This window comes from Castanea sativa, chromosome 11 (genome assembly GCF_040712315.1).
Source record: "Castanea sativa cultivar Marrone di Chiusa Pesio chromosome 11, ASM4071231v1".
NCBI lineage: Eukaryota > Viridiplantae > Streptophyta > Magnoliopsida > Fagales > Fagaceae > Castanea > Castanea sativa.
Window position 1 is genome coordinate 68,119,730 of NC_134023.1, and position 27,327 is coordinate 68,147,056.

General features: G+C 33.6%; 2 protein-coding genes and 1 pseudogene across 2 annotated transcripts; 2 read left to right on the plus strand and 1 right to left on the minus strand.

The window, feature by feature from the left end:
* The first annotated feature begins 4,313 nt into the window (after positions 1 to 4,313).
* LOC142615214 (disease resistance protein RPM1-like) lies at positions 4,314 to 9,938 on the plus strand (annotated as a pseudogene).
* A 4,385-nt stretch (positions 9,939 to 14,323) lies between these two features.
* Positions 14,324 to 18,269, plus strand: LOC142615580 (protein gamma response 1). Its single transcript, XM_075788317.1, has 3 exons — positions 14,324 to 14,439; positions 15,918 to 17,153; positions 17,453 to 18,269. Exons 2-3 carry the CDS (start codon positions 15,920 to 15,922, stop codon positions 18,163 to 18,165), a joined length of 1,947 nt encoding a protein of 648 aa, XP_075644432.1. The 5' UTR covers positions 14,324 to 14,439; positions 15,918 to 15,919; the 3' UTR covers positions 18,166 to 18,269.
* A 4,137-nt stretch (positions 18,270 to 22,406) lies between these two features.
* LOC142615582 (uncharacterized) lies at positions 22,407 to 23,860 on the minus strand. Its single transcript, XM_075788320.1, has one exon. The coding sequence runs from the start codon at positions 23,726 to 23,728 to the stop codon at positions 22,613 to 22,615; it is 1,116 nt and encodes a 371-aa protein (XP_075644435.1). The 5' UTR covers positions 23,729 to 23,860; the 3' UTR covers positions 22,407 to 22,612.
* Positions 23,861 to 27,327: the final 3,467 nt, after the last annotated feature.

The window sequence follows — 27,327 nt, forward strand, 5'->3', positions numbered from 1 at the left end:
ATAAGTTATTTAATAACTCAACAAATTTTAATTAGTAATAAATAAGACTAATGGATAAAATAGAAGGGGTGTTAATCATCAAAAACTCTTTGTTTTCCTTATTCCTCCATCCTAAGGTTTTCTTATGTTTATGCCCACTCCTCTTCCCTTATAATTAAATGTCTACTCTTCCTAAACCACTACATGCCTTCTCCTATGCCTATGTTGCTAAATTACCGATTCTATGTTCTATAATTTGCACAAACTGAAATAGCATTTAGATTATTTAAAAACACATGAAATCATATAAAAATCACCAAATTAGAGTTCAAAATTATAACTAAATTTCTAAAAGAAATTTAGGCACATTTGCACAAAAATTCCATGTAACTAAGTCACACTTAGGAATATTGGACCATTTTTCCTTTGTATAAATAAAAGGGTCCCAATGAGATGAGGGGGCTAACAATTTTCTCTCCAAAACATTTGTTGTAGGAACACAAAAGTTTTCCATTGTAGACTTTTCACGATTAAAGAACATGAATTGTCAACTAATCAAACTAGAGTTTTTAGTACCTACAACAATTTCACAACATCAAGAACAAATCTCAGTGTATACAATGTCAAATTTCATAGTCTCCTGTTACATTAAATGAGTGTTTAATTTTTCTTGCAAAATATTGAATAGTAAAGCTTCTGGGCCTTAGTCTCAATTACAACTCTCAATCATGTTGGACTTGGATGATACCTATCAACAACGTATCATTATGAGATGTAGAAAAAATTTGGAGTGTACACAACGTTTAGTGTGAATAGGAAGAAATTTCATACAATTCCAATTGGTTAGGTTAGTAAGGGACCTATTCCAATTTAATGTTTCTGGAATTTTGTATACAAGTAATAATTAAGGAAACTTCCACCTAAAATAAGTCGGACTTTTGGCAAGAGAGAAAATTGATGTCTATACAAATCAAGCTAAGGCTGACCAAAATGGATCATATTCTTAATTTCTTATCTCTATTTGTTCCATGTACAAGACTTATAGTCAATGCTTGGTGTATAAAAGTTGAAAATCTTATCTAAAGTCCATCCTCTGAAAGCTTGAAAAAAAATTCATTTAAACTAACACAATATATAAATTATAAAGGAATCAAAGAAAAGCTGTCAAAAATAATGAAAATTTAATCTATGCTTAAATTCTTATAAGGATGAACACAATAGCAATATCCTTTTTTTAAAAAATAAAGATAAAAAAAAATCTATACTTATTTTGTACATATGATAAAGTCCTATCACAAAGTTTTTTGAGACTCATGTTGATTAATGATTAGAAATTATAAAGGAATAATTATGAATATATATAAGTAGAGATTGCATGTGGGAGTGCGTGAGGTCTTACTAAGTAACGCTCTAATTTTGCATTTAGCATTTTTTTTTTACCTCTTTCATTAAGTTTTTTTTTTTTACTATTACCCAAAAGTTTACATTAACTTATTTTACTGTTATCTCATTAGTCTCTCATTAATTGCCTAAGCTTACATCATACATTTCTCTATTTCTCATGTCTTTTAGCATCCTCACCATTTTAATATTTTTAAAAAAAAGTAAAAATAATAATAATTAAGGATTAATAGTAATAACTAACTAGATAAGACCTTGGAGAGAGATAGAGAGACATAAAAATGTTGTAGATTGTTAAATAAAACGCATTGTTTCTCTATAAAATCAAAACGCATTGTTTCACTATAAAAGACCTGAGACTGACAAAACATTTGAAAGAGAGAGAAAGATAAATCTGAGGGGATGTCGCCTCCGTCATATTGGCCTCCCACCACCATCAAGACCTTAAACCTCTACGGGTATTTTTTTTTCTTTTTAAATTAGGAGATTAAATATGATTTAGGTTTGGGTAATTTGGTTGGATAGTTTTTGTTTTGGGTATATAAGTAGAGAGAATATTTGGTACGCAATGTAAAGCTATATTTTACCATGGTTTAAAATCATCTATAAGACACGTGCATACACACTTGCCCACACCATGATTTAATGTTTCACTATCAATGAGTGGAAGACAGTGAGAGAGTTGGACATACTTTTATTTCATAGTATTAAATATGTGAACACAACACAAATTATTTGATTTTCATGGTCCTATTAGTCTTTTGCATTTATTTTTTGTTTCATGATTTTAAAAAAACTTAATCTTACCTTTTTTTTTTTAGGGTGAAAAATTAATCTCACCTTGAGAATGCTATAAATGTGTAGTGAAACAACAATTATAAATTGCGCACACATAATCATTATAATTGTTCGATTCAAGGAATGAGTAAAAAAATAAATTTTGGAGGAATATTGAAGAATAAAAGTTGTTACAAAATGTCTTTCTCTCAGAGACCTCATGCAAGAGTGCATGAGGTCCTGCCAAGTGGCACTCTAATTTTGCATTGCCTTTTTTTACCTCTTTCATTAATTTTTTTTTATTGTTACCCAAAAGTTTACATTATCTAATTTTACTGTTATCTTATTAATATCTCATTAATTGCCTAAGCTTATACTGCACCTTTCACTATTCTTCATGTCTTTTAGCATATTCACTGTTTTAGTGTTTCAAAAAAATAAATAAATAAATAAGGGCGGGCTAATAGTAATAACTAGCGAGATAAGACTCTAAAGAGAGACAAAGAGACACAAAAATGTTATGAATTGTTAAATAAAATGCACTATTTCACTATATATTACCAAATTAAAAGACATGAGACTAACAAAACATTTGAAAGAGAGAGAGAAATCTGAAGGGTCACCACCTCCGTTATACTGATCTCAGAGACCTCATGCAAGAGTGCATGAGGTCCTGCCAAGTGGCACTCTAATTTTGCATTGCCTTTTTTTACCTCTTTCATTAATTTTTTTTTATTGTTACCCAAAAGTTTACATTATCTAATTTTACTGTTATCTTATTAATATCTCATTAATTGCCTAAGCTTATACCGCACATTTCACTATTCTTCATGTCTTTTAGCATATTCACTGTTTTAATGTTTCAAAAAAATAAATAAATAAATAAGGGCGGGCTAATAGTAATAACTAGCGAGATAAGACTCTAAAGAGAGACAAAGAGACACAAAAATGTTATGAATTGTTAAATAAAATGCACTATTTCACTATATATTACCAAATTAAAAGACATGAGACTAACAAAACATTTGAAAGAGAGAGAGAAATCTAAAGGGTCACCACCTCCGTTATACTGACCTCCCACCACCATCAAGACACCGAAACCCCTACGAGTAATCTTTTTTTCTTTTTAAATTAGGGGCTTAAATATGATTTAGGTTAGGTAATTTGGTTAGTTAGTTTTTGTTTTGGGTATATAAGTAGAGAGAATATTAGGTGCGCAATGTAAAATCATATTCTACCATGATTTAATTTTAAATCATCTATAAGACATATGCATATACACTTGCTCACACTATGTCTTAATGTCGTACTATCGATGAGTGAAAGATAGTTAGAGAGTTGGGTATACTTTTATTTCATAGTATGAAATATGTAAATACAACACAAATTAGTTTATTTCATGGTCCCATTACTCTTTTGCATTTTTTTTTTTTGGTTTCATGATTTAAAAAAAAAAAAAATCTTACCTTAAGAAGGCTACAAATATGCAATGAAGCTACTAAACCAATTTTTAATATCTCAAAATGTATATATTTCTTTACTCTAATTTAGTTTAATTTTTCTTTATAATTTATGTACAATATTATTTAAAAGTGTTTTACATAAAATATCATAAAATTATATGTGCATCGCACGGCCAACTTATTAGTTTTTCTTTAACTAGAGGAAGTGGACCATGTGACCGACATTTATATCTGAAGGGATCATAATTCGTCAGAAACATGCATAGCTGTTTGGGACTTTGACCTCTGCTTTATTATTTGCAACTACCAAAGATGATGTTAATGCTGGTAAATCAATGCACAGAGCTCAACTTGTTCCCATTGTACACTAAAATTCATTAAATGCATTAAGATAACATTGCATACTTGGTTCTTTATCAACCTCTTTTTTGTTTTATTAGTTTTTCTTTAACTAGAGGAAGTGGACCATGTGACCGACATTTATTTCTGAAGGGATCATAATTCGTCAGAAACATGCATAGCTGTTTGGGACTTTGACCTCTGCTTTATTATTTGCAACTACCAAAGATGATGTTAATGCTAGGTAAGTCAATGCACACAGCTCAACTTGTTCCCATTGTACACTAAAATTCATTAAATGTATTAAGATAACATTGCATACTTGGTTCTTTATCAACCTCTTTTTTGTTTTTAAAGATTTTTTTGGTTGAAGTATTTAAAATAGAACTTTCTCAACAAAAAAAAAAAAAATTTTAAAATAGAAGAATTCCATCAAATATAAGTTTTAATTTTTAGGAAATCAAATGCACACAGCTCAACTTGTGCCCGTTGTACACTAAAATTCATTAAATGCATTAATATAACATTGCATACTTTTCTTGGTTCTTTATCAACCTCTTTTTTGTTTTTAAAGAATTTTTTGGTTGAAGTATTTAAAATAGAAGAATTTCATCCAATATAAGTTTTAATTTTTAACCCATTTCAAAAGACATTGTGATTTTTAAGATAGCTAAAACATTCTCTTTATGAAAATGGGAGAAAGAAGATAAAAGGTATCCACCAGTTTACTGATTCTATCTTTACAGGCTTTCTCTCTCTAAAACTCTATCCCTCTCTCTTTTGCTGGGTTCTCTTCAAAAAACCCAGATTTGCAAGTTAAAAAAAAAAAAATCTGAAAAAAAAACCCAACAATCTAGCAAATCCAACACCACAGCCAACTCACTGAACCATCAAATCATAGCCTCACCAAACTATCACCTCCAACACCACCACTGCTATTAGCCACCGCCCAAAACCCCAGACCCGAAAGCAAAAACAAAGGAACAAGAAAAACGAAATCGTGAGAAGAGGAAGCATTCAACTCATGAGATCGGAGCAGCGGCGAGACAACAAGAGCAACTTGATTGTCGAGATCTAATCTTGTGTTAATCAGCCCCAAGAAAAATAGTGTAAGAGTTTTTCTTAAGAGGTGTTTGATGCGTTTTCTTTTATGTTTTTATTATTATTATTAAAATGTGTTTTTTCTAACGAGGTGGGTAACGATTATCTAACAGACATCGCCACAAGTGGGTTAAGTGACAATTTTCAAAACACAGGTGGCTTAGTCAAAACCGGTCAAACTACAGGTAGGTTTAATGCAATTTTCCTTTGTTAAAATATTAATCCATCATATTATAGCATCAGGCTGCCGTTTGTAGCCTGTAGTATGTAACTGATGCTTCCATCTCACAATAGTCTCACATTGTGTCATATAGCCCTGTGGGACTTACAAATTGTGACAAGGGTATACATGTATTGCATGAGATACCTTGCATGCATAAGAGGTGGTTGTGGTTCCTTTCTTTTATTCTCTGTTTCATCAGCCACTTTAAAGGATATGACCAACCTTTAGTCATTGTGGCTAGGCTAGGGGTGCTTTTAACTCCTATCTATAAACCCAAGAATTGTGTACCACCTATCAATTCAGATGTTAGATGCATGCATAATAGTTGATTCCATGAACATGTGCTTACTTTTTTTTTTTTCCCTTGAGAATCAAGACTATAATTTTAATCAAGTAAAAACTAGCATGCATCTGCAAACAAAATACACTCAATATCTAGAGGAAGTCACTCCATCCATACAATATAATCCTACACTAAAGCTTCAAACCATGGATTGTAGACCCTTGATCATCAAGGACTCTTCTGCTATAACCCAAAAGACATAGTGAGGAAGACCAACTACCAACTTTGTGGAACATTGGAAGTCACAAAAACTATTGAAGCAATGTTCCCTCCTCACATCAATGGTGTATTTTAATGAAGGGAACGCCATTAACTTTGCTCATTCTACTTTTATAGATAAAATTTGAAGTTTGCTTTCGTTAAGGCATTTTTCTCTCTCATTTTCCTTTGTATTATTATTATTTTTTTGGTTTGCATTTTCCATTTTTGCTGTTTTAGTTTTGTGCCAGAATCTTAGCTTGGATAAGTTTGGTTCTGTATTTGTGTTGGGTGACCTGTGCAGAAGCATCAGTTTTTTTGGTGAGTTTTGGTTTTCTTACACCCATTTTCACATGGGTTAGTTTAGTTTATATCTAATAAAGAATCAATTCATAATTCTAAAGTTTTTAATTAGATAGACTAAACTTGTATTTTAGTCTTTTTCATTATTAATTGATTAAATTCTGGACTTGAGCTAAAACAAATTGGTACATTCGAAGCTTTTGTGGAGAATTACGTAGTCTCGTAGAAATGCCCTGAGTTGATCGAATCTCTTGGGTCAGAATATCGAATTAGAGTTATATTCATTCTAAAATAGCCATTAGTCAAATAAAGCCTACTTTCAAGTTTGAAACTAATGTCCAATGATCTCAATCCTGCAGATCAAGAAATTGTAGTTTCCACTTGGTTGGTTGAAATGAACTCACCAAAAAGTCATGAAAATAGGCCAATTATGCAACATTGAGGAACTTAGATAATTCTAATAGCAGAGAGAGGAATAGGAAGGAGAGAGAATTTTGGGAATAGAAATTGCTAATAAGAGGTGGTTTATTGCTGAGGTAGTGAGGTCTCAAACTTAAGTTGACTTTAGTAGGGGAAGGTGTAACCGTAGTTAAATTGCACAATAGTAATAAACAAATAAAAAGAGCAATTCTTAATCATATGAGTTCAATGAGCATGTACCATGAAAATAGCTTGACAAAGGTAACTACTGGTGTAGTCCACCATACCGGCTAAGACTTCTGTCATTGCTTTTCTCATCAATAATGCAGGTTCATCATTTATCATCTTCTGTGGACTCGTTCATACATTATCTTATATTTTTTAATCTGCAATTATTCTTTGTATAAAGTGGATATTTGATCTACAAGAGCTCAACCTCAGGCAATATTTGATCACAGGGAGGAGCCAAAAATTCAGATGAAATAAACGTTGGAGTAAGAAGATAAGCTATATGGCAGAGGGGGTAGTATCCCCTCTTATCGACAAGCTGATTTCCTTGTTAAGCAGAGAAGCAACACTGCTACAGGACATCCATGAAGAAGTAGCTGACATCAAAGATGAACTGGAGAGCGTTCAGTCCTTTCTCAAGGATGCAGATGCAAGAGCCGCAGCAGAGGACATCAGCGAGGGTGTCAAAACTTGGGTGAAACAAGTAAGAGAAGTAGCTTTCCGCATAGATGTTTTCATGGACGAGTACTTGCTTCATGTGGCTCAACATCATCATCCTCATCCGCGTCATGGATTCAGTAGTTTCCTCCAAAAATCTGCTCGCTTGATTACCATGTTAATACCTCACCACGAAATAGCCGTTAAACTTCAAAAGATCAAAGCATTGCTCCAGAAAATCAAGGAAAGAAGTGAAAAATATGGCTTCCAATCTACTGGCCTAGCATCAAACAGTAGTGCTCAGAATGTTAGGTGGCATGATCCTCGAAAGGATTCTCTTTATCTTGATGATAGGGACGTTGTAGGAATTGAATCTCCTAGAGATGAATTGATTGGCTGGTTGGTAGAAGGACTGTCTCACCGTACAGTGGTTTCAGTGGTGGGAATGGGAGGGCTAGGCAAGACCACTCTTGTGAAGAAAGTCTATGACCACCAAACGGTGAGAGGATACTTTGACTGTCATGCTTGGATTCCAGTGTCTCAATCTTACAATATCGAGGATCTACTTAGAAGCATAATAAAGCAATTTCGTGATTCCAGACAGGAGCCTCCTTTATTGGGAATTGACGCAATGGAAGAAGAGTCGTTGGTCAATAAATTGAGAGATTACTTATGGCAAAAGAGGTATATGGTTGTATTTGATGATGTATGGAAAATTGACTTTTGGGAGGGTATAAAACATGCCTTACTCGATAGTCATATGGGTGGTAGAATTTTGATCACAACACGTAATAGGGAGGTTGCTAGTTTTTGTAAAAAATCATCACCTGTTCATGTTTACGAGTTGCAAGCACTACCTTTCAATAAGGCATGGGAGCTTTTCTGCAAGAGAGCTTTCCAATTTGATTTTGGAGAACAGTGTCCCCAAGCATTGAAAAATTTGTCTGTTGGCATTGTCAAGAAGTGTGAAGGATTACCACTTGCAATTGTTGCTATTGGTGGCCTTCTGTCAACCAAAGACAAAACTGTCATTGAATGGAAAAACTTGCATGATAGCCTTGGCTTTGAGTTTGGAAGAAATCCCCATCTTGCAGGTGTCAACAAGATTCTATCTCTAAGTTATGAAGACCTGCCTTACAACCTTAAATCTTGCTTTTTATACCTTGGTATGTATCCAGAGGATTACCTTATTAATAGTTCAAGATTGATTCGGCAATGGATAGCTGAAGGTTTTGTAAAAGAAACTGAGGGTAAAACATTAGAACAGGTTTCACAAGAATACTTGATAGAATTAATCCACAGAAACTTGGTTCAAGTATCTAAGGTTGACTCTAATGGAAAAGTTAGACAGTGCCGACTCCATGATCTCTTGCGTGAGATCATCCTCCAAAAGATGAAGGATTTGAGTTTTTGTTATAATTTCTCAAAACAAGAGTCTAGCTTTGAAGGACTAACTCGACGCATGTCAGTAGACGGAGTTTCATATGCTGTACTTAAGGGATTTGAGGACACTCACATTCATTCTCTTTTATTGTTCAATCTTGATGAATTGCCGAAGTTCTATATGAATACTTTTTGTGCAAATTTCAAGTTTTTGAAAGTAATGGATTTTGAAGATGCTCCATTGGATTGCATTCCTGAAGATGTGGGATATTTATTTCACTTAAGATATTTAAGTTTGAGAAATACCAAAGTAAAAATGCTTCCAAAATCCATAGGAAAGTTGCAAAATCTAGAGACTCTAGATCTAAAGCAGTCCCTAGTGTTTGATATACCAGTTGAGATTAACATGCTTCATAAGTTGCGCCATCTTATAGCCTACCATCGCAACCACCGAATAGATTTCAGTTTGGCTTTGGAAAAAGGGGTAAAGATACAAAAAGGGATTGGGTGTTTAAAGGACCTGCAAAAGTTATGTTCTGTGGAGTTGAATCATGGAGGGGTTGATCTAATTGAAGAGTTGGGAAAGTTGAAACAATTGAGGAAGCTAGGCATAAAAATCGTATCAAAGGAAACCATGAAGGTTTTGTGTGCCTCTATTGAAAAGATGAACCACCTTCAATCACTAGATATAGCCTCAATAAGGGAAGATGAGATAATTGATTTACAATCCATTTCATCTCCACCTCAATGTCTCCAACGCCTCTACATAAATGGGCGTTTAGAGAAGTTACCAGATTGGATTCCAAAGCTTCAACATCTAGCTAAATTAACAATTTGTTGGTCAAGGTTGAATGAGGACCCATTGGAAGTCATTCAAAATCTACCTAGCTTATGGAAGCTCATAATCTCATACCAAGCATACAATGGAGAGCAATTGCACTTTAAGGTAGGAGGGTTTCCAAAACTCAAGGAGCTAAGCCTTGAATGTTTAAATGCAGTGCATTCATTGTTGATAGATGAAGGAGCATTGCCTCTTCTTGAATTTCTTGTCATTGGGCTTAGTCCGCTACTAAAAGAGGTGCTTCTGGAATCCAACATCTGAGAAACCTCAAAGTATTGAGAATTGTGGACTTGCCTACTAAAGAATTAGAAGAAAGTTTGGATCCTGAACAAGGGTCACATTACTGGATTGTTGAGCATGTTCCAGCCATTTATCTCCTCCACAAGGTGCGCACAGGATATTATTGCTATGACACCCACATTCTCCGTTCCAAGCATTTGATGTTGTCAAGAGTGCAAACAACCAACTAGAATGATGATCATAACGAGAATGACAGCAACAGTATCAATGTTTTAGTTGAGAAAGGTCAGTGCTAAAAAATGGTTGTAGATTTGGTGGTAAATATTTTTTTTCTCTCTGGTGAATAATATCATGGGAGTTGTGTTGTAGATTTGTAGAGGTAGTGATACTTTTGAATCATGAAAATATTGTGTTTGTAATCTTAGGTTCCTTGCCTTTCATGTTCAGAACTACGTATCGTTGGGTTACATATAAATCCTTGATTAGGCCCCTAGGGTGAATTTTATAGAGTCTATACTTACACTAGGGGGAGCATTTGGAAGGCTGTTAGTTTTTGTCTAAATTTTTGAATACCATGTTAAGAACCAGAGATGTAAGGTCTAATGTTAATAGCTTGCAAACTTTTAGTTTCTCTCATGTGCGTCGAAATGGCAACGAGGTTACCCTTGCCTTGGCTAGGAGAGCTTGGTTGTCTTCCCCTCTGTTTGTGCGGATGGATTCTTTGCCACCAGATATCCATAATGTTGTTGAAAACAATTTTAGATCATGATTTGATTGAAAGTATTTCAGAATGATTCTTAAAAAAAAAAATGTTAAGAGCCAAAGAACTAGTAACTCCTTGTCAAGCCAATCCTTGACAAAGTGCTTCTAGGTGCACCTCACCTCTTTTTAAAGTGTGGGAGTTGTCAAATTCTTAATTTTTCTCGAGTAGATACACATCACCAAAAGTTTGTCAATTTTGGTACGCATGTAGATAACTCCTTGTCAAGCCAATCCTTAAGCTCTTTTATTATTAGTTTCATTGAGAAACTATAATCTTAAAATAGATTCCACTCTACAAGGCTTCATTTGTTCCTAATTCTTTGATGTATCCCAGTTAGCTAATGGATTGTTGTTTGGACAACTCTAAGTAACCTTTCAATTTTGCCAATCCAATGTGCAGCACTTTCAAGAAAATGGCTCCAAGGGCCATAAAGGAATCAGGAAGTTTGCCCAAAAGGCCATGGGAACAACTGATGTCAGAGTGGATGTTAATTGTTAAGCTTAACAAGCATGTCTGGAGCCATGGGATTCAGAGTGTGCCAAGGAGAGTTCGTGTCCACATTGCGCGTAACTGAAATAATGAAGAAGATGCAAAGGAGGAGTTTTTCCACACTAGTCACTGTTGCAGAGATCCCTCCAGAGGGCTTTTAGGGGTTGGGCACCATTGTATTTATGTTACAGAGTTGTTGTTTCTTTAGAATTTTATGAATCATCATGCAATATCAATTAAATTATTATTTAGTTAACCTTATTTCATATCTCTATTTTAGATTCTTTCTTTTATATGTGTGAGCTGTGCATATGTGAAAGAGAGAAACATAAAAGAAAAAATTATGTATAATTTCCTAGATATTGTACCTTGAGTTTTTTCAACTAAATACAGTCATGTAATTATATTAACTAATTCAATAAAAACAATATTATCTTTAAATAATTTATATCTTTTGATCAATATAACCACATAATTAAATTCAATCTGGAAATATAATATACTTAACAAACAACAACTTTTGCTTATGAGAAAGTTTAAGGATACAATTTTAACTTGTGTCATAATTATGACATGGTTGACTCTTATTCTGCTATCAATCAAGAAAAAAAATGGTGATTTAGCTATAAATGATTGCGGTGTGATGTGTCGACTAGTCGGTAAGTTGTGACAAATGTTGTCGTCCTTTAACAACTGTTTGACCTTTACAATAGTAACATCACATGTTAAATTCATTTCAAACAACCCCGCATTAAAAATAATGAATTGATGGTAAATCATGGAGGTAAAAGTGGAGAGGTGGAAGAAGGAAGGGATTCAATAACTTCACCTGGTAAGACTCTATTGCTTTTCTTCTTTATTCATTTTTCTTTTAAACTTTATCTTTTATCTCTATAATTGTAAATCATAAGTAGCTGAATTAAGTTTGGTGAAGTTTCTTATAATCTCCTGGCACTTCAGGTTTTATTTAAAAGTGGATTATGTACATGTACTGGGTTGTCACTTCACATAAGTTCCGGATTTGTTTGAATTTGTGAATTTTGCTAATTTGTGATTGTGGTTGGTTCAGCTCAGACCCACAATTGGCTATATTAGAATAGCATTCAAATGAATAAATTAATTATTTTGTAACAGCTTAAGTTTATGGACAACTGGGTAGTTTATCATGGTATATCATAATAGATGTTGTGTCGCTTTCATTGTTTCTAAACTATTATCTATTGCCTGGTATTGTAGATCAAGGAAACAAAGTTTCAGACACTTATGAGGCTCCTTGTGCTGAAGTGAATAACACCTGTTTTAATGGAAGCTTGGAGGATGTGAAAGAAGCCAACTTAATTCAAGCCCCAAGCTCCGACTCTCCTACTTCTAATTTCCTCATTGAATCAAGTTCTCCCTCCAATGTAAAATTTGCCACATTTGCTGGCACAAAGTGGGCTGCATCCTGTTCGAGAGATACATGGTCCCGTCAATGTCTTGTGGAAAAAGTTGACAAGCTCGAAGATGAGCTTAGAGGAAAGAAACAAAAAGTAGCAGATGGAAAGGAGTTGGCACAAAATTTAGTCAAAAAGATTGATTGGCTTCTCTCAGCAACTTCAGATAATCTACATCTATTGAGAGAGAATATAAAAGACAAGGAGTTACTTATGTCCAAATTGGAATGCTTGGAAGATAAAGTTGGTAGAACCCAACAGGAGCTTCAGAAGAAGATTCATGAGGTTGAGGAGGGAAGCAAATTACAAAACCAATTACTTAAACAGGTTGATTTGGCTAATACTGAAATGTCAAAGTACAAAGAGAAGTTGGAGGAGTGTGAGAGGGGCTTCATGTGGAAACTATAATTGGTTTAGAAGGGCAAAGTAATGAGTTGCAAGTAAATCATGGAGAAAGCAGTGGGGTATACACCTGTAAGCATGGATGAATTTCATTATTAGACACATTGACTTGATTTTGTGACCTATAATGTTATGGCAAAGTAATTCATTACAAATCTGAACTTCTAAGTATTCCCCAGGACCCCAGCCATGGTGCTTGCTGCTTAGAAAATGATTATCAAATGATGTAAATTTTGATAGGCAGTGGGTACTATTTTCAGAATGAAAGTTTGAGCTTTTTGTTATGGTTGAATGTAGAGTGACAACCATGAAATCAGTACTTGTTAGGGGTGTTTGGTACATGCACTTAAACAACAGTTTTCAGTTTTCAAACAATATTACACGTATTTTCACACATTTTTTTACCCACACATATTTCCAAAAAATACAAATAATGTTACTAAAACAACATTACCAAACGGACCCTTAATTTTTTAGGATGAAATAGTCTATAAATAACAAAAATCAAGTTTTATAATCAAATTCCAAAATCAAATTGTATTTCAGTTTTTTTGGGGGGGGGGGGGGGGTTCATCAAGGATTGCAGTTCCAGTATTTAAAACTTTTTGTCAAAATTTACCATTGTTTTGGCAATTTTACTAACCTTAATTTGGGATAAGTAATGTTACTGACACAAGTTTTTTACAATATTTTTACAAATTATTGATGTGATTTTTTACTGGTTTTTATTTGAGCTCATCACTTTTGTAACTTTAACCTTTTTTTTTATTTTGAATAAAGGGAGAGTAAAAGAGAGAGAATGGGTAGATTGTCGTAATATATTGAAAATTGGTACATTTTGGCCATCTTTCCATCTTGTTTCCCTCCATTTAGAATTTTACATAACCTAAAAAAAGTTTCCTCTTGCCTTTACAATTGAAAAACACTTCAAAAGTAGAATTGGAGTTTTGAACTTGGATACTAAACACTTTCTTGCACTTTTTCCAACTTTAAATAGAAATAACAATCCTACAAATCTTGTAATTTTTCCCATTAAATTTTTTTAAGCGAATTTAATTATTAAATCGGGAGTCTTATAATTCAATAACATCTATTATTCTAATTTATTAGGAGAATAAGCCTCTATTTGGATACCACTTACAAATGAAAATTATTTTACTATTCAGTTTATTTTTACTACTATTTATGAGACTCACTGCACTTTTTAGTACTATTTATGGATTTTATTGTACTATTTTAACTAAATTTTACCTTTATATATAATATTTTCAGTAATAAATTTTCAATTTTAACAAAATACGCTGTATCCAAACACATTTTAAAAGTTCAAATCTATTATCACCCGTCAATTTCAAAGAGGCTCGTATTGGCCCAAATATCCATGTCTCATGTCTTTTGGGCTTAGAATAAGATGAAGTGGCCCATACCCCACCACACCAATTCACAAGCGTACACTTCAACCGTAGTGAATCAAATCCATCTATTGTCACAAATCTTCCGCGGCAACTTTTTTCATACAAAACAAGATCCCGCCATTCCCAAAAACACTTCCGATCAGTTTTCTCTCTCACAAAAAAAAAAAATACACCTCCCACTCTTAATCCCCGCATCCAAACACACCCCCAAAACCCTAGAGAGAGAGAGCTTGGAAAATTGAGGTTTTACTTTCAATGAGGTATTAATTCTCTCACTCATTTTGCTTTTTTTTTTTTTTTTTTTAAGCTTCTGTTTGGTTCTCGGTAAAATGAGACGGAAAATGAGAACCAAGAAAACCTAATATTTATTTATTTTGGTTTGAATTGTACTGGTTGATGTTATTATTTTCGGTTCAATTCAGTTCAGTTCAATTCTGATTCGTATTAATTTTTCAAATTTACTTTGCCTTTCAATTTTTTTTTTTTTTTTACCGTTACATCATTTTATCACAATGATGAATGAAAATTTGTGTGATCTTGTTAAGTTTTAATCTACAATGCCTTTGTTTTTAGTCTCTCAGCTATTAAGAAGAAAATTATTATTTTTTAAAAAGTAGTTATATGGGTCTGTTTGGTTAGGCGATTTGAGAGCTTCAAAGTGCTTTTTTAAAACCCAAACTTCCATTTCACACACCGTTTTTGCAACAGTTTATACAAACGAGCGCTATAAGTTGTTAATGTGGTTTTACATTTTTTTTTTTGGTGGGCTTTGTTAATTGCTTATGTGAAATATATTTTGAGCTTTGGCTGAGCTTGGTTCGTGTAGTTTACTTGTTGGGAAGTGGGTTTAACTTGGTCTATGTCGAGGGGTTACTTTGGACTGATAGTGTTGGTATATGAAGAGTAGATTTGGTTTATATGTCTATTCAAATTTTTGATTGAAAATCAATTTCTAATCGAGGGCACAAAGGCGCACACTTTAATGGGTTCACAAGTATTTGATTCTTTTCCATGTTTTGCTTCGTAGCTAGGTGAATACATGTGGCCAATCCCAATTAGTCTGGTTGTGCATTCAAAACCGAATCTAAAGTTTTTGGACTAAAGCTTTGTTGTTGTTGTATAGTTTATAGCTAAGTACATTTTTGAAGCATTGGTAAAAATAATAATGTAAAAGGAAGGATGCACTGAAGTGATCTTATATGTTTATTAGCATTTTACTTGTCATTCTAAGAGCTAAGAATCAATTCAAGTTTTTGCTTTGCGGGGATATAGTAAATGGTGTATTATGGTAATTTGGAGTTGGTTTGTCCCAATTGGATAGAAGAGAATCATTGACCTAACTAATCGAGAATGAAAACTGAGCTAATGAAATTGATTTGGTAGTCTGGGTCTGGCTTTAGCTTATATGTGTATTGAACTATATGATTAAAGTCCATTTCTAATTGAGGGCATGGGGATAAACTTTCAAATGGGCTTACAAGTATCTGATAAGAATTAATTATATAACAATATTTTTATTTTATTTTATTTTTTTCTTGTGTATGCTTCATAGCTAGGTAGAATTCTGAAGTGTTGTGGACAATGCAAACATTTTGTTTTTTTTTGTTTTTTCAGTTGCGGTAATCCCTGGCATATTAATAACTTGTTATATTTGAAACTACCTATTGCTTATTGTTTTCTTGAAGTCCAATACTGATGATAGGGTAATCTTGCTTGGGTACTGTTCTGTGTTTTCCAGAGATGGCAGGGCACCTTCCAAACTCTCCTAAACTAGGATATCCTGTTGACAGTAGTGATGAAAAGTACGTCTCTGGCCTTAGTACCATTCTGGTTGCTACTATTCAAGAAGCAAAAGACAGGATTTCTCAGATAGAATATATATTCTGCAGCCAGCTCTACCCTAATTTCCAATCAAAGTCTAAAAGCCTGCAGAAAGTTTATTTTGAGGCCAGGAAAGCTGCAGAAGATGTGTGGAAAGAGAAGGAAAATGATCTCTTAATCCAAATAGAAAGACTTCAACTTGAAAAGAAACAAGCCCTAGAAGAGAACCAGTCTCTCAAGCTAGAGATGGAAAAACCATCAAAGGATCAGGAAGAGAAGACAAACGAGCTACTTGCCAAAATTAAATGTCAAAAACTTGAGATTGATCAACTAGGATTGAAGCTGAAGAAGAAGTCTAAGGAAGTTGATGAGGGAATGGAATTGCATAATAGCTTAATCCAATTGGTTCAAGAAAAAACCTCTGATAATTTAAATATGGGAAAACAACTTAAAGGGTATGAAGAAAATACAAATGAGCTTCTTGCCAAAGTGAATGGCCTTGAGAAAAAGGTTGATGAGCTCCAAGATGAGCTTAGAATAAAGCAAGAAAAAGTAGTTGAGGGAAAGGAGTTGACAAAAAATTTGGTTGAAAAGATTGAAAGGCTTACCTCTGAAATTTCAGATGATCAACAGCTATTGAGAGAGAATAAAAAAGAGAAGAAATTACTTATGGGTAAATTGGAACATTTGGAAGACAATGCTGGTAGATTCCAAAAGGAGCTTCAGAAAATGACTCGTGAGGTTGATGAGGGAAGAAATTTACAAAACGAATTACTTCAGCAGATTGATTCAACTAATACTGAAATATCAAAGAACAAACAGCAGTTGGTGGAGTGTGAGAAAGAGAAGAAGCTGCTTGTGGACAAAATAATTGTTTTAGAAGGGAAAATTAATGAGTTACAGGTAAATCATGGAGGGAGGAGCAGTGAGGTGGCAGAAGGAAACGATTCATATGAAAAATTACAACAACAGATTGACACAAAAGCCTCTGAGTTACAAGCTGAGAAGAAGAAAACAAGGCATGTTGTTGATCGTTACAAAAAGCTGAAATCTCAATACGACTACCTCATGTCAAAGTGTGGTCTTACTATCGATAATATGCTCCCCCAAAGTGATTCTCTAAGGCATAATCAGAATATATTGACTTTACCTGGTAAGCCTACTGCTTTTATTATGCATTTTCTCCTTATGTAATTTTAAACCATTAGCTGCATATGTATGAATCAAAAAAAGTTTCATGATGATCTGCTGGTAGTTAAGTCTTTAGTTTAGAAGTGGGTTATTTACTAGGTTGTCACTTCACATGAGGTCCAAACTTGTTTGAATTCACTGATTTTTTGAATTTCATATTACGGTTGGTTCAACTTTACAATCACAATGGGCTAGATATCTTTTACATATTGCAGCTTCTGTTATTCTTTCTAAAGAATTATCTTTTGCCTGGTATTTTAGATCTTGGAAAGAAAATTGCAGACACTCCTTTGACTTCCAGTGACAAAAATAAAATGAAGAATGACATCTGTTTCAGTGGAAGCTCAGAGGATGAGGAAAGCACCAAATTAATTCAAACTTCAAGTTCTGACTCTCCTCCTTCAGGTTTCCCCATTACATCAAAATGTCCCTCCAATGTAAAATCAGCCCCGGTAGCTGGTACAAAGCGGCCTGCATCTTCTTGGAGAGAAACAAGGTCCCGTCAGTGCCAAGGTGGCCCTGATCCTCATGATGATTTTCTTGATACTCCTCTTGAGAACATCAGAGGAAACTTGAACAAGACCTTGAAAGAACAAGAAAATGATCCTCCAGTCCCTATTCAGAAAGACATGAATTTTGACAGTTCAGATGATGAAACACAGGATATGAATGCTGATTGCAGAGTACAAAAGCAGCAGATGCCAGTTCCAGTAGCTGGCAAGAAAGATTTCAAGTATGTTGAACCAGTAAGAAAGAAAGCTGATCGGGAAAACTTGAAAGGAATTGAATGCAAGCAGTGTAAGAAGTTCTATGATGCGGTTCTACCCAATGATGGGGGCAGGGACCCCAATGGTAACCAGCAGAAGTTACGCTGTGAACATCATGACGGTGTTTCTAGGCATCGATATAGGTATGCTCCTCCTTTGACCCCTGAAGGATTTTGGAACATTGGCTTTGAATCTGAAATGTCATAGTATTATTGAGCTCAAAATTTTTATCTTTGTTTGAGCTGTTCATTTGATTTCTACTTCCAGTTTTGCACCTTTGTGGTTCTAACTAAATTAAAAGAGAAAATAGTTCCAAGAAAGCTAAAATAATCCTTCAATTACATGATATAGTTCCAATGTGCTAACCCTAAAATTAGTATTTCTTGATTTTACATTCTCGTATATATATATATATATTTATGATTTTAAATTCTATTGTATATCCACCCATGAACCCAATTTCCTTCTCTATTCTTTTATAAAAAGAAAATTTACTTATCAAGAAAGGAAATCTATTATATATATCCAGTATTCAAGAACAAAGATTTGTAGACTTTACTTAATTCTGTTGTCTGGTAGTGACACTTGTCTGTACAATATTTGAGGTATAAAACTTTGAAATGTTGTACAATGTCCAAGGAAAAAATTGGTAGTATTTTGTGGGATTCCTTTCGTGGTCAAAACCTTTTGATTAAAAAAAAAATGCCACTGCAATATCGATACTGAGTCACTCAAAGCATTACTATACCTTCCCTTTTCATTACGGGTTGGTTATTCGTCACTCCTTGTAATTAATCATCAGGTAAATATTGAAAATGTTGTGCATTCCAAGTTATTCTATCTGTTCTCAACCTTGTTAGAATCATTTATGTGATTGATTAAATGGACACCAGATATTAAAACTCAAAATAGTTGCAAGTTTTCCCTGCTGTTGATTGCATATCATTGATAGCTATCTATATTTCTCATTTTCATAATTGTACTTCATATTGTGTTTTCTTTGATTGTTCATATCGATCACTACTCAAAGTACCATTCTCTTATAAACTTCTATATCTCCTTTTGATTTATATATGAAATTGATTTTTGGAGTTTTTGCCAAAACCTACCATGCTAGATATCTTTGTTTTCTGTGTATTTCTTCTTTTGCTTTCCTTTTAGGCAATCATAGCATGTCTTATTTAGATATTTTGAACTCTTGGTATTTATGCCCTTATGGTCTAGGATTCTCCAATCTCATTATTCCACAATTCAGTTTGATTAATTTCTGATCCTTTTAATCCGTTTGCCCATTAATCAGCATTAGGTTTGAAATTGAACTTGTATATTTTTAGCTTACATCAATCACTTCGAAGCTCCAAAGTTGCTGTAACTCTAGACTCTTTCATAATTCTCTTCATTTGCTATATAACTATGCAGCAGTTGACATGCATTTGATTCCAGCACCTGGTACATATTGGTAATTAGAAATTTGAAAATACGACATCTTTTAGTCATCCTAATTCTTTCATTATTGTGTTCTTTGTTCATATATGCACTGATCTAATCAATTTATTGTTTCAAATTTTCAATATATATATGTGTGTGTGTGTGTGTGTATGGGAATTTTTGGTTAAAAAAAACTTTAGCTAATTATTGGAGAAATAGAATATTGATTCAAGCAATCTACATAAAATGAAGGGATCGGTAGTAGACAAGTAGTATAATATGCAACTAGCAGTAACAATATGGCTCCCCTCCGTTGGTCACAAAGTGATACTTGTGTCATTGATTAACTTGGGATAAATGGAGATAATGTGAAAAAAAAATTTCTACTAACAAAAAAAAAAAAAAACTTCCAACACTATTATACCTAAAAAATAGATTCTACAGTCCTGTCCTGCTTACCCCATAGGAAATGATAGTTCCAAAATCCCAATATATGTAAAATGGTAAGGGTGATATTCTTCTACACTATCTCTTTCTACCTTTTGAATTGGTAGTAGTTAGTATGATTGTGTCACATTTTGAATGAGTAGAACTGGCACCTAGACTGGATACACCCACCCAAATGATTGCAGAGGCCCATACAATCACAGTGTTTGTGGGTAGTCTTTCACACTGTCACCCTTAATAGAAATAAGTTTATATGGTGGTAAAGTATGCTTAGTGTAAGCTATCATGCTACTTTTACTCTTTGATGTAGTTATTAAGTCTAAAAGTTACTCCCTATGTCAATTATTTTTCTTAAAGGGTAGAATTCTGAAATTCTCTCTGGAGAGTTAACCTATTTATAAAATTGTATAGTTAGAAATGAGAACCTGGGTAGGTGTCAATGAGCAACAAATATGTATCTTTAAATTTGAGATTAAAGTCATTGCCTTTCTTGAAAAACGGCTTGCCTAAAGTCACTATTTATTTATTTATTTATTTTTAAATCAGGCAACAAATAAGCTAGTATTTTTTTTATGTTGTGATTGCTACCCACCTGTGATCCTGAGGCGTGATTCTATCTTAGGAATTCACATATAAATCTAATTACCTTAATGCCCAACTTAGTAACAAGCTTACGTTATTCGGCTCGGCAAATAAGCTAGTATTTTAATACGCTAATGAATGCAAAGTTTATTGAAATTACCAAAAACTGTATACAAAATAGACATATCACAAGGATATGCTTGACTATTTTCCGAGAAATGTTCAGATATTATACTGGCATTGGATTGCAGGATTTGGAAGATATCTCTGTCGCCACATTTATGGAGGGTCATTGAGGGGGTTCACCATGTGATGTTTGTTTTTTTATGCTTGTTGGATTAAGTTCCCATCAGTTTCTATTTGGGGTTTACTGTGGAATCCAGACTTGGGTCTTGGTCCTCTTGGCCTTTAGGTTGAGTAAGAGTTAGCTAATGGTAGAGTAAACTTTACTATTCTTTTGCTAGAGTGAGTTACTGAGTTAACATATGGATATGTCAGTGAAGTGGGGCTACATTTTTAACATCTTTCTTTAACTAGAGGAAGTGGACCATGTGACCGACATTTATTTCTATAAGAAGGGATAGTAATTTGTCAGAAACATGCATAGCTGTTTGGGACTTTGACCTCTGCTTTATTATTTGCAAGTATCAAAGATAAAAATTAATGCTAGGAAAATAAATGCACGCAGCTCAACTTGTTCCCCGTTGTACACTAAAATTCATTAAATGCATTAACATAACATTGCGTACTTTTCTTGGTTATTTATCAACCACTTTTTTGTTTTTGAAGATTTTTTGGTTGAAGTTTTTTTTTTTTTTTTTTTAATACAAGGTAGAATTTTTATTTTAGTTTAATTTAAGTGTATATGTGTGTGAAGTTCTCTCTTGGAGATTTGAACATCAACCTTTACTCTCCATACCTCACAAGCATTTATATTTGTAGAGTGATCACCGCATAAAGGGAGAGCGGTGGTTGGTTGAAGTATTTAAAATAAAAGAATTCCATCAAATATAAGTTTTAATTTTTAGGAAATCAATGCACAGCTCAACTTGTGCCCGTTGTACACTAAAATTCATTAAATGCATTCACATAACATTGCATACTTTTCTTGTTTTTTATCAACCTCTTTTTTGTTTTTAAAGATTTTTTGGTTGAAGTATTTAAAATAGAAGAATTTCATCCTATATAAGTTTTAATTTTTAACCCATTTCAAATGACATAGTGATTTTTAAGATAGCTAAAACACTCTCTTTATGACAATGGGAGAAAGAAACATATGAGAAATTATTAGTTGCACTAAGAGGATTGTTAAATTGATCTTTTCAACTAATGAAATAATGTCATTTATGCAAATATGTAAATTATATTCTTAATCAGTACACGAATTAAAAATAAAAAAAACAACTTGATTATGTAACATTTCCCTAAATGACAGTATTTTATTGGTTAAAAAGATCAGGATGACCATTTAAGCAATTCTCTTATTAAACTTAATAATTTCTCGACCTAAAGCATTTATTAGTCTTATATTAACATAATGGAAAGAAAAAGAGAAGCATATAAAGTATAAACTTTTTGCAATTAGATCAACAATATTCCCTTTCTCAAAAAAAGAAAAAGATAACAGTATTCCATGTAGAGATAATGAACCTAACTTTCCCAACAGCTTCCAATTTTCACTAAAAAGCTATTGCTTTTCAGCTTTTCTTTTCATGTGAATGAAACTTTCTCCCTCAACGTAATAATTTGATCTTTTGCTCAAATTAAATAATATAATACACCATCAAAAACATAACCCAAGATCTCTCTTTGATTGCTGCATCATCCACATAATAAACAGCTCATGCAATTTGATTAAAAAAACAAATTAAAAACTTGAAATTGTGTATCCCAATGCAAACTATATTATACTATATAATATATACCAAGTATGAAATCCATGCTCATTTGCTCACTAGAACTTGGAATCTTTTCTGCCAATATCACACTGATTTTCACGTGCAACTGCCTTATCTTTTTTCTTGTCTATCAATAAGACCAAAAAAAAAACCTTACAACATTGCTTTTAAAAAGTACCTTATATTAAACATTTAAAAAAAAAAAAAAAACACTTACAGTTATCACAGTTATAAAACACATATTAAACAATAACCCGATATTGCTTTGACAAGCTGAATCCGATATATCGGCCGAAAAATTAACAAGTCTTCAATGGATTTCCACACAAGCAATCATTGTTCATAAACGACACCGCTTCAAGGTGATCAAACGGTGACCCAGCAGGAATAGACCCACAAAGATGGTTGTGACTCAGATCCAAGTGTCCGATATATTTCGCCGACGATAACGAACCGGGTATCGGACCCTTCAAGCTGTTATACGATAAATCAAGAGCCATGAAATACGAGTTGGACCCGAAAACGTCCGGTATTTTGCCATCAAGACCGTTTCGGCTCAAATTCAAGATACCCATTCGGGTATTGCTTAGCAAACCGGCCGGTATTTGACCCGAAACCGAGTTGCAATCCAAATTGAGAGTCGAAAGAACCGGCATTTTCCCGAGTTGTTCCGGTATCTGACCCGAAATCCGGTTCTCGGACAAATCAAAGTCGGCAAGCCTGTACATTTGGGAAATGGAAGTGGGTATTGAACCAGTGATTTGGTTTCGGCTCAACAACGCCCGACTCAGCATCCCGAGTTTGCCGAAATCGGCCGGTATCTCGCCCGATATTTTATTGTTTCGGAGATCAAGGTGCATCAAGCTGGACATACCAACAATCGACGCCGGAATCTGGCCGGATATGGCATTATCGGCGATGTTAAGAACGGTAACCTTCTTGAGATTTCCGATATCGGCCGGAATTTCGCCGGTCAACTTGTTTCCGATAAGGTCCAGGATTCGGAGAGAGGAGAGAGAGGTGAGACACTTGGGTATCTCGCCCGATATTCCTTTCCAGTCAGCGACTATAAGGTTGGTGAGACGGTCGAGCTTGCAAATTTCGGGCGAAATCGAACCGGTCATGTACCCGGTACGACCCGATTTTACGAAAATCGGGTCTTCCGATTCGCCGCGGAGGTTTATATCGGCGACTCGGTTTGTTGTTGGGTCACAGTTAACGCCGTACCATTTGGAAGAGCAACAGTCGTTGCCAGTCCAGGTGTTGAAGATGCCCAAGTAAGGCTCGGTCAGGGCGGCTTTGAAGGCTAGCAGAGCTGCCCGGTCTGACGGCGGGCAGGAGTTAACGGTGGAGATAACGGTGAGAGTTAGAGTGAGTGGTACTATGAAGAAGGAGAAGAAGAAGAAGAAACCCATGATGTGTTTGGAAAGGTTTGGTTTTTTTTTTAAGAATGTGAAATGGGGTTTTGAGGATGTTTGTGTTGTGTATGAATGTACTATGTAATATGATATCAGTGTGTGTTTTTGTGAGAGAGAGAGGGAGAGAGGGAATGGGAGATGTGGAAGATGGGTTTGTTTAAATACATGGTTTTGGACTGAACAGCCCTTTGGTTTGGTGTGTAAAATTACAGTTCTAGAGGTTGATTTGATTGGCTCATTGCACATGCAGATTATGCTACAATTATTAAAAAGTGATTATCATGACTACAAAAGGATGCTAATGTAACCAACATTCGAGTAACTTAGTTAGTTTGTAAGATATCGGGCCAACAAGTTTTTAAATTTGGGTTTGAGCATCAATAATTAAATGGGTGTTGGTGCTTCTTATAGATCGGGAGCAGTGTTAGTTATTATGATCACGTCTAAGTAGGGAAGTCACATTGATTACCTTTCTTTACCCATTTTTTGTTTACAAAAAAAAAAAAAAAAATGCTATGTGTTTGTTTAGGATTCACTTATTTTGCTGAAACTGAAATTTTTTTACTGTAGATAAAAGTAAAAATTTACTGAAATAGTACAACAGAACTCATAAATAGTATCAAAAAGTGCAGTGAAGCCATGAATAGTAACAAAAATAATTTGAATAGTAAAATAAGCTGACTTTTTAATTTGGAGCTAAACACACACTATATATGTGAATTGTAGCTATAAAGAACGTTCATTTCGTAGAGCGAACTCCAGCTACATTAACAACCAATTGGTATGTTAGCCAGATGATGAAGAACAATTATCATATAGGAAACACCAAAAAATAAGAAAGGATTCAGATTTGTATTAGATTTTGTAAGTTAGTATAATGTTCTCTGATCATTAAATAAGTCTTAAGAGCCCACTTTGAGAGTGACATAATCATAATACTTGTATATAAGTTTGCTTATCTTTAAAGTACGTCAAAATTAAACAATTGTAAACATATTTGTATTTTATAGTGATGATATTTGTTTTTTTTTTAATTTACTACCAATTTTAGTACAGAAGACTTATAAACTAACATCATTATACCAACAACATAATAGATCAATTTTTGGTGTCTTAAAAGTTGACGTACCGATCTGTAAAGTTTTGTGTAATAAGATTTATGATAAATGTTCTAGAAAAGTGAATTTCTATGGGTAGAAATCTTGTATCATCTATGTACAAAAAATAAAGATGACAACTGGCTAATTGCTGTACAATGATCAATGTTTCGGGGATTAAATTGGTCTTATAAGAGTTTAGGACTTTTCAACTTCATGAATTATGAATGTATTGTATGTACCTAAATGCAAAAGGCATTTGGTTATAAAAACTTCCATGCCAAAACTCACAAATGACTTCTCTTATCACAATAAAAAGAAAAGAAAATCAAATAAATTCAACATCCACATATAAGGCCAAATGTAAGAGCTAAAGATAAATTTAAGTGGCCCCTCCATAACCTTTTCCTTCATTGATTTTTACCAACACATATACAAAGAAAATATTTAAAATTTCAAAACAATTTCTATAAATTTTACTGTCAGATTCGTATTGTCAACATCATCTTCTATTCTAGGTGCACCAAAGTCCTTACTATGATTTCACAACTATTCTGAGTTTCTGTTTCTATGATTAGAAAAGCATTTCTTTCCCTAATTCCCTTAACAGTATTTGAAAACCTAAATTATCCCTACCAAGCTTTCTAATGCCCAAGGGAAAAATCTTTTCCATGACCCATTAAATCCAATGCCCTCTATTCCATTGGTCCATTAAGAATGTGAAACTTTTTGATAAAATTTCCAGCTCATGGGCATGTCCTACACATGTCCTGTCTAAGATTTTTGGCAAAGATTGTGAACATCATTAAGATCAGACGAAATGAAATGTCTTGCTTTGTTCCTTGTAGGTCGGCTCTCACCAAATTCACTGATTACTGGCTTAGTTGAGAGGCCTTGCCTGGGGCCCATTTTTCTAAAGTAAAATGATGCACTGAAAACTTTAATGGGAATTATGAATTATCACCTCTGCATTTACTGCTTTCTCTACCTTTTAGTTATATTGATTTTTTCCATTTCATAAAGTGTCATTCTTTGTCTTTGTCCTTTGCATAAAATTCCAAAACAAAGTGATGAAGTTGGTGCTTGCAAAAGTAAAAACAAAAAGGATTGATAGTACCAAGAATTATTCCTTGTTTTTTTTTTTAAGGTTAAGTTGCAATTTTATTTTTATACATTTTAAGTATGGGAGGAGATTCAAATCCCAAATTTCTCTTATGGAAACACACAAAAATGCCATTTGACCTAAAGGTTTGTTCACTGTTTAATTGCAATCTTAAAAATGAATTAGAAAATAGTTTTTTTTGTTTGGTTTGCACAACAAATAATTAATATTTTTTATAATTCCAAATAATTGTTTGAATAAAAACTTTCATTCACAAAAAACATACTCCAAATAAGAAGTCATTTTTTATTCTTTGGATCATTTGAGAGTCTCAAATGAAAAACAAACCCAAATCCAAAATCTACATGAAAAAGTATGGAGACAGTGATTGGTTTAAGTTAAAAGGTCATTTAGGAAAAATTAACAGGAAAACGTTTTCCTTCTAAACAACCTTGTTTCCTTTTGTTCAATTTTTTTTTTTCTCATTCTTCAGTTTTGAATTCTTTTATTGAATGAAACTAGAATAAATGAAGAAAAATGCTAGGTTTTTCCTCCTTTCTTTTAAAGAAGCTTATAGTTTTTTTAATTTAAGAGTTTTTTTTGGACAATAAATTTTTTGACATTATCCTTCTTTTTTTCTTTTTTTTCTTTTTTGCAGAGGCTCAATTTGAACACTCTAAAATTTGTTCTCCAATAATTACAAGTCATTCCAATTATTAGGAATACTATTCCATCCTTTGGCTACAAATTGGCTACAAATTTTGGAACTTTATTCCAAACTTAAGCATTGGCTTATATATTTAGAATTATAGCTAGTGATCTACATTTAAATTTGATCTGGTGATATTTTATCAATGATATGATAATGCCACACTTATCAGGGAAAAAAGGATTGATAGTACCAAAGGTGACTGTATTTGCACATAATATGTGTTACATAATTTTTAAATGTCAACTACTTGGGGTTCGATGTCCTTGATATAACTATGGATCTGAGAAATTTTGTGTGATGATGATAATTTGAACCTAACATAGTTTCCTCAGACAAGTTGATTAGATATCCACAAAAGCTAGCTTGAAAATTTAACCCTCTCAATGTTTTCTTGTATTTTCTTTATAGTGAAGGAAAAAAAAAGTTTCTCACACAGACAAACCATATTTATGTACACATGCAATGAGTTCAATGTTGGTCCAACTTAAATCACTGGATGGTGACCAGGTCCAATTGGCTGTCAGTAGGCCTAGCCTTGATTGGCTTGAACTTTTGAGTGGGGTTCACAAATCACAAGTGGGCGAGCTTACCCAATCTATTGGGTGACCACTTTCTTTTTTCTTCCTTACATTCTTTGCTATTTATTTTTGGGAGATTCTCAATTTCATTATCCTATTAAAAATGA